At 44.1% G+C, this 10,813-nt stretch overlaps 1 protein-coding gene across 1 annotated transcript in view; it reads right to left on the bottom strand.

The window, feature by feature from the left end:
- LOC143282297 (cilia- and flagella-associated protein 53-like) overlaps positions 1–10,284 on the bottom strand; it is a 21,313-nt gene extending 11,029 nt beyond the window's left edge. Inside the window, exons 1-7 of the mRNA XM_076587896.1 lie at positions 10,191–10,284; positions 8,375–8,478; positions 6,990–7,219; positions 5,299–5,472; positions 4,366–4,528; positions 2,677–2,817; positions 924–1,142 (exon numbers count right to left, since the gene is read on the bottom strand). Coding sequence (XP_076444011.1) covers positions 924–1,142; positions 2,677–2,817; positions 4,366–4,528; positions 5,299–5,472; positions 6,990–7,219; positions 8,375–8,452 — 1,005 coding nt within the window. The 5' untranslated portion in view covers positions 8,453–8,478; positions 10,191–10,284. The remainder of the gene's footprint in view (positions 1–923; positions 1,143–2,676; positions 2,818–4,365; positions 4,529–5,298; positions 5,473–6,989; positions 7,220–8,374; positions 8,479–10,190) is intronic.
- Between the last annotated feature and the right edge of the window lie 529 nt (positions 10,285–10,813).

Here is a 10,813-nt window from a genome sequence, read left to right as displayed (position 1 = left end):
ATGGTGGGGGTGATGGTGATGGTGGTGTTGATGATGATGACGGTGGTGATGATGGTGGTGATGGTGATACTGGTGGTCGTGATAGTGATGGTTGTGGTGATGGTGGTGATGATGGTGGTGGTGATGATGTTGGTGATGGTGATAGTAATGATGGTGATGGTGGTGGTGGTGGTGATCTAGGTGGTGGTGGTGGTGATGGTGATGATTATGGTGGTGGTGGTGGTGATGGTGATGATGGTGGTGGTGGTGATGGTGTTGGTGGTGATGATGATGGTGGTGATGATGTTGATGTTGGTGATGATGGTGATGGTGTTGGTGGTGGTGATCTAGGTGGTGGTGGTGGTGGTGGTGATGGTGATGATGATGATGATGATGGTGATGTTGATGATGGTGATGATGATGAAGATGACCAGTACCTCCAGTCCTCCTCACGGAGCTCCATCTGCAGAGGGGTCATCATCATGGTGATGGTGGTGGTGTTGGTGGTGGCTCTCGTGCTCCTCCTTGTGAGTCTCCTCCATCAGTTTCTCTCTCTGTCTCTCTCTCTCTGTCTGTCTGTCTGTCTCCCCCACCAACCCTACACCTCACCTTCCGTTAGTGGCTCTTGTGCTCATCGTTGCACATCTCCTCCATCATTCTCTCACTCCCCCCCCTACCCCCACCCCTCCCGTCCCCCCTCTCTCTGTTTCAGTTTCAAGGAGAAGTCTAAGCGTAATCTCTGCTCCACATAATCTCTCTCTTTCTCTCTCTGTGTGTCTCTCTGTCTCTAACCAACCCTACAACTCGCCTTCCGTTGGTGGCTCTCGTGCTCCTCGCTGCGGGTCTCCTCCATCATTCTCTCTCTCTCTCTCTGTATCTGTCTGTCCCTCTCTCTCTCTCTCCCTCTGTCTGTCTCTCTCTCACCCACCAACCCTACAACTCACCTTCCGTTGTTGGCTCTCGTGCTGCTCGCTGCGGGTCTCCTCCATAAGTTTCTCCAGCGCCGTCAGATCGTTCGCCAGCTCCTCCTGCTCCTCGCGCGCCTTCCTGCGCAGCTTGGTGCGCAGCGAGTGGTCGATGGCGTTTCGCATCCCTTCCTGCTTCTGCAGCTTCTCAGCCTGCTCTGCAGCAACCTGCATCTTGTCCAGCGCTGCTTGCTCTTTCTGGTTCGGTGGGAGAGATCACACCACCAATGGGCATAAAAGACGGTGTAAGGACAGGCCGGACGGTTTGTTTTTTGTTGTTTTTTTTTTGTTTTTTTTTAGGAAGTGTCTGGGTTTGTTCTAATGTACCTTTTATCTAGGACAAGCCCGGCGCTTCCTTTTTTTTTTCTTTTTTTTTCGAGGAAGTGTCTGGGTTTGTTCCAATGTACCTTTTATTTAGGACAAGCCCGGCGCATTACACTAACAGACACGCATAACAAACACCGATTTATTCAGAACAGTCGGTACCAACAAACTGTTGTCCTTCCAGGCAGAACGACAGACTGACAAACAGACAGGCAAACAGACACGCAAAAAAACACACAACAAAAAACAAAACAAAAAAACAAACACCGATTTATTCTGAACGATCGGGACCACAAGTCTGTTGCCCCTCCAAGACAGAAAGACAGACATGCAAACAGACATGCCAAAAGCGCAACAACAAACAAACACCTATTTATTCTGAACAGTCGGGACCACAGGCTGTCACCCCTCAGAGACAGACCGACCGACAAACAGACACGCAAAAAAAAAAAAAAAACGCTGATTTATTCTGAACAATCGGTACAAACAAGCTGTTGTCCTTCCTGACAGAAAGACAGACTGACAAACAGACAGGCAAACAGACCAAACCAAACACCGATTCATTCTGAACAGTCGGGACCACAAGGCTGTTGCCCCTTCAAGACAGGCTGACAGACAGACAGACAGACATGCTAACAGATAACAGACACGCAAAAACCAAAAACAAACAGCGGTCTATTCTGGACAGTCGGGATCACAGTCTGTTGTCCCTCCAAGACAGACAGAGAGGCTGACAGACAAACAGACAGACTGACAGACAGACAGACAAGACACGCAAAAGACCAAAGACCGAAGTGTTCAGAACTATATGCAGGATGAATGTACAATGGAATATGTCTAATGCTAACGTCCATATTCTAAATATATTTCTGTTTAATAATTACGATGTAATAATTAATTGCAATGTTTTTAAAAGCGAATATGTGAAATGCTTTTATTTGAAAACATATGTTTATTACTCTTGTTTAATCAAGTAATCTGCGTGTGTGGGGTGGGTGGGGGCGGGGGGGAGGATGCGGGTGTGTGCTGATTATCTGGTTGCGGTTTTCCGCAATTTATCTTTATTCTTATCTTATCTGTCTATTATAATCAATGTGCAGTATAGTAGGCTATGTTTATAATCATATTCAAATAATGTTTCTTAATTCTTTCTTCTTCTTTTTTTACATTAAGAATACTAATTATTACCTGCAGTGTGTGGATGTATGTATGAAACGGTGTATGTGATATTTTTTTTACATTTGTATCTTCGTAATATTCGTAAAAGCTGTTGTTGACTTTTACAGTTATGGTCCCCATGTTGTTTACTTGTCTATGTTGTGATAATGCACCTGACCAAATTTCTCCAGTTGGAGATAATAAAGTTATTCTTATCTTATCTTATCTTAACTTAACTACACTGTCGGACCAGAAGGCGTTGCTCATCTGCCCTCTGCCTCTTGGCCTCTTCCTTCTGGGCCTCCATGGCGGCTTTCTGCTTCAGGATGTTGTCCAGCTGGCCACGGTCCCTCTCGCGGGCCTCCAGCGCCTCGCGCTCCTCCCGGGCCATCTGCTCACGTGCCGATGATGATGATGATGATCATGACCAGAATTATATTGTCATTATCATCATTATCATGAGCATTTACGCCTGATTTTGAAAATAGGCCCTAGGCGTTTACAAATAGAAAACACACACGTAAATATCAAAAAGGAAAATTTGAACATAAGATAGCAAATATTATTAAAGATTATCACCCCCCACACACACACACACAAACACACACACACACTTACAACCACAACACACACAAGCACACGCGCACGCACAAACACAAGTCATAGCACACAATCATACACAATCAAAAATATAACCAACAAGTTCTGGAACTCTCAGACTCACTAATGGTCATTAATTTTTAGTTCATACTGGAAAGGTATGAGCTGTTGAGAATTATTCAGAAGGGCAAAAGGTGGGTCTTCCGACTGGACATGAAAGATTGCAGTGAAGATGAGTGACGGAGAGGCTGAGGAAGTTGATTCCAAAGAATGGGGGCTTGATATGAAAAACTACGTTGGCTATACATTTTGGTTTGAACAGGAGGGATGCTAAGGGGGGACACTTCTAAACAGCATTATGTGGATACTTCTAAACAGCATTATATGGGCACTTCTAAACAACATTACATGAACACTTCTAAACAACATTATGTGGACACTTCTAAACAGCATTATATGGACACTTCTAAACAGCATTGTGTGGCTACTTCTAAACAACATTATACTGATACCTATAAACAGCATTATATGGATACTTCTAAACAGCATTATATGGATAAAACAGCATTATATGGATACATGTAAACAGCAAAGTGTGAGATTATGATCAACAGTTTCTCAACTGCAAATGGAAGTCATTTGGAGCTTAATATTTGTCAAGGACTATGACTCTCTAGTCTCAAACTAGGAGGCAAGATTGCACTGGCTCTGAGTGCTGCAGCCTTGGAGGCTAGCTGGCCTTTGGGAACCACCCCAACGCCGACTGTCCTAAAACCCTCTCGGCCGAGAGAGCAGGGACGTAACTTGGGTAAGACACTCTCCACGATAATCAAATTCTAGCCCAGATAGTGGGGAAAGCAGCTTCCTGCTCTGCTAATCTGATGGTCATAATCAGACACGACTTATCGTCTACATCAAAACCAGATGTAACAACAACAAGCAAACAAAAAAGTATTGTATTATTGTCTTACTCTTTTTTTGTCACAACAGATTTCTAGGTGTGTCAGGTTGCTTTCCCCAGGGACAGCGCGTCGCTACACTGAGAGCGCCACCCATTTTTTTTGCTTTTTTTTCCTGTCTGCAATTTTTTTTTCCCTATCAAAGCGGACAACCCTTTTGTTGCCGTAGGTTCTTTTACGTGCGCTAGTGCATGCTGCACACGGGACCTTGGTTTATCGTCTCATTTGTGTGACTAGCGTCCAGACCAGCGTGGATGACCAGAACCTTGAAATTAAAATGAAAGAAAAAAATCCCACACAGACCAAGGCAAAGAGAAAAAATACAAGGAGAAGAAGAAGCAGAAAAGCGATAGAAATCCTGGAAAACGCGAGCAACGCACCTTTTCCTGTATGTCATTGAGCATGAGCTGATGGAACATGTCGTCCTGGGCTTTCTTATCCCGGGCCTGCTGCTCCTTCTCCCACAGCTGCTCCACCCTTTCCGCACACACCCTGTCCTGCTCTCGCTTCGACAACGTCGACCGCAGCTCTTCACACTGCTCTCTGCCAGGAATTGAGGAAAAAAAAAAAAAAGCAAAAAAAAAAAGCAAACAAACCATCAAACACGCATAACAGCTCCTTTGTTTTTCTATCTAAAGTTACAATGAGGTGTCGAAGCGTTTGAGGATTGATCCAAATACGCTAAACCACATCTGCTGCTATTAAAAACAATTAAAGAAAAAAAAGAGAGAGAGAGACAGAGAGTGAGTCACACACACACACACACACACAGGGAGACAGAGATAGAGCGCAGAGAGCAAAGAGAGAGAGAGAGAGAGAGAGAGAGGGTGGGAGGGGGGTTCGGATGGGGATGGGGGGGGGGGGGAGGGGACAGAACAGATGCCTGATCCTCGCACAAACCGGTCGCTCTGATGAGGTCGCTACAAGGCAAGGCCACCTTTTTTTCATTTTTGAAAAAAAGTTGAGATTTCTATTAGTGCATTTGTTTTACTACCAAACGTTGGATTTCTGTAGAACTTAACAAAGGACAACCGTTTTACTTAGTGTTCCTTTGTTTGTTGCTTGGTTGTTGTTTTCTGTATTTCTGTGTGTGTGTGTGTGTCTGTGCGCGCGCGCGCGCGCGCCAGTGTGTGTGTGTGTATTTGTACCAGTGTGTGTGTGTGTGTGTGTGTGCCAGTGTGTGTGTGTGTGTGTGTGTGTGCGCGCGCGCGCGCGCGCGTGCGTATGTGTGTACGTGTGTGTTGTGTGTGTGTGTGTTATCGGCCAAGTAATGACTGAGAGGGGGAGAGAGCAAAGAGCAAGAGGTTAGTAACCTGAACTGCTGGTCGTATTTCTGCTGACAGAAGTGCAGTCGTTCCCGCTCCTTGCGGTCCCTCAGGCTGTTGATGCGGGCCCTCATCTTGGCCTGCCGCTCCAGGGTCGTTTCCTCCGCCTCCTGCATGGTCGTGATGTAGTCCTGATCCTCCTGCCGCAGCAGCTCGCGAAGTCTGCACGCGCAGTACATGACAATGATGATTATAATGATGATAATGACTAATAATGGTAATGCTAATAATAATGGTAATAATAAATAACAATAATGATGACAGTAATAATGATGAGGATGATGATGTTGATGAATAAATAATATTAAATAATGATGATGATGTTAGTTATATTCTATAACAAGTAGAAGAAGTTGTAGTGGTAGTATAGTAGTAGTAGTAGGATGAGGAGTAGTTATTGTATCAACGATGATGATGATAGTCATATAAAAACAATGATGATAATAATGATGAAGATGATGATGATGATGATAACAATAATAATAACGATAACAATAATGACAATAATGATAATGAATGGCATTTGTAAAGCGCATTTCACAAAGTAAATTTGACAATGCGCTGTCGATGGCCCATTCAAAACACGTAACCACGCCCGAGAAATGACTCAGCCGTACAAACACGTACACGCGGGCAGAAAGCTACTGAACGGAAGTCTGAAACACAGTCCTGCGGCTGTGAAATGCTTCCTAACCCCCCTTACTCTCCCAACCTCGCACTATCTGAATTCCACCTCTTTCCAAGCCGCGAAGTCATCTTTGAAGGGCAAGCACTTCCCAGACAATGAAACGCTTATTTCCGAGGTCAAGTCGTGACTTCTGGAGCAACCTGCAGACTTCTACAGGTAAGGCCTTCATTCCCTGCATAAAGCCTCGGGATATATATCCCGGGTTCGTGTCTCGGTGGCGCCTGGTGGGTAAAGGGTGGACATTTTTCCGATCTCCCAGGTCAACATATGTGCAGACCTGCCAGTGCCTGAACCCCCTTCGTGTGTACATGCACGCAGAAGATCAAATACGCACGTTAAAGATCCTGTAATCCATGTCAGCATTCGGTGGGTTATAGAAACAAGAACATACCCAGCATGCACACACCCGAAAATGGACTATGGCTGCCTATATGTTACATGTCTGAGTGTGTAGATGTGCGTGCCTGAAATCTGATTGAATGACACAGGAAACGAATGATGAGCGCCCAATAGCAGCCGTCAGTCGGCTCTACCCAGGTAGGCAGCCTGTTGTGTAAATGACTCCGTGTTTGTAAAGCACTTAGAGCTTGGTCTCCGACCGATAGGCGCTATATAAGTATCCATATCAATCAAAAAACAAAAACCAAAAAAAAACTATATATATATATATATATATATATATATAAAGAGAGAGAGAGAGAGAGAGAGAGAGAGAGAGAGCCCGCTACCTGCCCCGCGAGTTTGGCCAGCTGTTTTACTTTATCACCGTATTTTATGTCTTTAATGTATACATGTTGAATGACTGATTTTCATGCACTGTTTGTGTTTTACACCTCAAAATAATTAATGAAATTCTCTTGTTGAGATAACAAAGAATTCTGTATCTGTACACATACACATACACACATACATGTGTGTGTGTGTGTGTGTGTGTGTGTGTGTGTGTGTGTGTGTGTGTGTGTGTAGTGTAGTGTAGTGTTGTGCAGAGTACCTGTTACGTCTCTCCTCGAGGCTAAAGCCGTGGACCTTCAAACGACGGTCGATCTCCCCGCGGATCCTGTTGGCCAGGGCCTTCCTGTTCGCCTGTGTCATTAAGTCTATGTTCTGGTCCCGAAGCTTCTGCTTGGCACAGGCATCTATATTTATGTCCAACTCCTGCTGCCTCCTGCGACTCTCCAGAATCATCTTCTCCGGGTTGTAGTTGGTGGGAGACTTGGCTCTCTGTTCGGGGTAGATGGTGAGGCAGGAGGGGTGTGTGAATGGTATTGTGGGGGTGGGGTGGGGTTGGGGTGGGGTGGGGGTGGGGGGGGGGAGCTATGGGGGGGTATAGTCTAGTCCAGATAACTTTTCGCATCATTTTCTTTCTTTTTTTTTCGCTCAAGCAACGTAATTCAGATTTGGTGCATCAATATGCTTACACTATGACTATCCCTTGCAATATAATTACATGAGAATTTTTAAAAAGTAAGTTTCGCGAGCTGCTTAAAAGAATCCGTTTAGTATTGCGAATTTATTCGCCTTTTGTGCTCTGGCAATTATTTCGTGTAGACGTGGTATGTCATGGGATTAGGATGGAATGCCTTATGGTGTCATGGGGCTGTGGTAGAATTGTGTCAAGGGGTGGAATGGTGTCATGTGATAACGATGGTTGGGGCAAGGGTGGAATGGTGTCATGGGGTGTAATGGTGTCATGGGGTAGTGGTGGAATGGTGTCATGGGATAACGATGGTTGGGACATGGGTGGAATGGTGTCATCGGCTGGAATGGTGTGTCATTGGCTGGAATGTGGGGTAGGGATGGAATGGTGTCATGGGGTAGTGGTGGAATGGTGTCATGGGGTGGAATGGTGTCACGGGATAACGATGGTTGGGGCAAGGGTGGAATGGTGTCATGGGGTAGTGGTGGAATGGTGTCATGGGGTGGAATGGTGTCATGGGATAACGATGGTTGGGGCAAGGGTGGAATGGTGTCATGGGCTGGAATGGTGTGTCATTGGCTGGAATGTGGGGTAGGGATGGAATGGTGTCATGGGGTAGTGGTGGAATGGTGTCATGGGGTGGAGTGGTGTCACGGGATAACGATGGTTGCTGGAATGTGGGGTAGGGATGGAATGGTGTCATGGGGTAGTGGTGGAATGGTGTCATGGGGTGGAGTGGTGTCACGGGATAACGATGGTTGGGACATGGGTGGAATGGTGTCATGGGCTGGAATGGTGTGTCATTGGCTGGAATGTGGGGTAGGGATGGAATGGTGTCATGGGGTAGGGGTGCACTGTGGCGACGTGCTCTCCCCATAGAAAACAGCGCGAATTCCACACGGAGAAAATAATCTGTTATGGCAAAGTGACAGTACAATACGAAAGAACACAATACTTACGATCATAACTTCTGGTGGGACAGGTCCGTGGTACTCCCGGCCTAAAGGCCTTCGTCTCTGTTTCTCTTCACACATCATTTTGCTGTATCCCCAATGTCTGAACTCTGAAAGGTCGAGAACTGTGGTCAGTCCTTCTTCCCGTTAGATGATGATCCTAATTCGTACAGTGAAAGAAGCAAGCTGTGGAAAGGAAACTGCTGGCAATAAAAAATATTACGGAGTGTCATTGTTGACTCAGTTTCTCTGCACAAAGCACACGGAACTGCAAAATCAGTCTGCTGGTGACGTTTTATAAAACGATGAGTGACGTTAAAAGGAGTTTTGACGTAGGGTAAAGCAGATTAAAAGGTTTGGTTCCCGTGCATCAGTTCCAATAGAATGCTCGATGTACAGTCACCGCCGAAGTAAAGTGGCTCAGAAGCAGTGTTCCTGTGTGTGTGTGTGTGTGTGTGTTTGAGAGAGAGCGGAGAGAGAGAGCACAAAGATGTAAATGTAATGTCTATATGGTGTACTCAAATAGTGTTAACAGAAGAGACTATAGGCTTAAGCGACTGAAGGGAGTGCGTATGCGACAAACGATTTTCTTTCAGTTGTCTGATACTAATGAAACTTACCTAGCTCATTGACTCGTGGAAATATGTTCATCTGAGTACTTCATGGGAGACAGTTTGATCCTTATCCCATATATTCTTTATGGGCTTTTACTTTAAGGTTACTGAAATTATCGAAGAGATATCGCATTAGGAAACAATTAACTAAACCGTCTTGATTTGATTTTTAAGTTTGTCTTCGTGTTTTATATACGTTTTTAAAACATATCCTGTGAAACGTTTCCAAGGGAGATTTGTTTCACTTGCTACAGTTTTGACGGTAACGTTTTAAAAAAAGTTTTTAAAATTTTTTTTTAAACATTTACCTAAAACAAGTAAACCACTTAAAACTAAGTGAACCAAAATCAAACGTTTTAAAAACGTTAGCATGCTGTCTGGGCAGTCCTTCTGGGTCGACTTCAGCGGCGCTCTGATAAATCGTTCTGATTAAGCCTATTGAAAACACCACTCTCGTTATCTTCTTCTGACAGTATATCTGCTTATGGATACAGACTGAGTGAACACGAGATCAAAATGATGAGATTAATGTGTCCAAGTGACAGTCCCCACAAATCTACCGACATGAAACACTGAACATCAAATCAAATCAAATCATGGTGCTCAAGAGCCTCGCCGACTACTAAGGCCATCTCAAGGCTATCGCCACTAACACTGAACATGAACTCGACATGTTAATGATTTAAATGGAAAGGAAATTGAGAACACCACATAAGCAGGACACAAAAAGCTACAAATAGGGGTGTGTGTTTTTTTTTTAACAATTATTGTTTCAAGACCGGACCATAACAAAACACGAGAATGTTGACGGCTTGAAGATCCAAGATTATCCTACCTCAATTTAATAAGTCATTACTGAAACATATGTTGTCCTCCCTTTTTAAGTATAATGAGAACCGACACACACCTCCAGTGCTAATATGGAAATTTTGGAATATAACACACCCCTGTGGTCCTTGTCTTTGACTTGTTTGTCTGTGTGTGTGTGTGTGTGTGTGTGTTAAGTGGATTCACTGGACGTTAAATAAAATTAAAAAAAGAAAGAAAAACGTAAACGAAGTAAACAATTTAAAAAAAAAAAAAAAAGGACAGAATTTCACTGGCTAAAAACGACAAATGGGGCAATATAAAGACCACGTAAACTGCCTGAACTAAGAACATTAAATTTTGATGAATGTATCATTGCAATCAATACAAGAGTTGTTTACCTTTACTCCTGCAGACGACACACCCCGGATGCACAAATCTGACTTCAGTGTGTCAGTGGCGCAAGATGCGGCCCTTCACTGTAGCCCGAGGACACGATGTTTGTTTTCCTGAGCACTATTTGTCATGGTGATGGCATGTGGCCCCACAAATAGATACAAAAGTCAGTAAAGTCAAAGTTAAGCATCCTGAATTATTGTACCTATTTTGCCGGCGATTTTCGTGCATGTACGAAACGACAAATAAAAAGAAATGAAAAAAAAGAGAAAAAAAAGAGGAATAACAGAAGACGAAACGAGTGTTTACTGTATGACATGGTTGCAATTGGTGCATTGTCTATTTTCAATAATTAGCATCTTCCATGTAACTTCTCCAAAACGTATTTTAACTGCTACCGGCCCGTATATTACCCCAGTTCTACTATGCGTATTCAACTTAAATTTATTTTCATGATGCTGTTACTGTTGCCAGAGTTGTTACTGTGATACTTTATGGTATTTTAGGGTGTTTTTTTTGACATTATTGACTAAGCGCTTTGGGTTACGCTGCTGGTCAGGCATCAGCGTGGCAGATGTGGTGTAGCGTATATGGATTTGTCCGAATGCAGTGATGCCTCCTTCAGTTA

This window comes from Babylonia areolata, chromosome 5, assembly GCF_041734735.1.
Source record: "Babylonia areolata isolate BAREFJ2019XMU chromosome 5, ASM4173473v1, whole genome shotgun sequence".
Classification (NCBI taxonomy): Eukaryota; Metazoa; Mollusca; class Gastropoda; order Neogastropoda; family Buccinidae; genus Babylonia; species Babylonia areolata.
The sequence above is the reverse complement of the archived record's forward strand: the minus strand, read 5'-3'. Positions and strand labels throughout refer to the sequence as shown.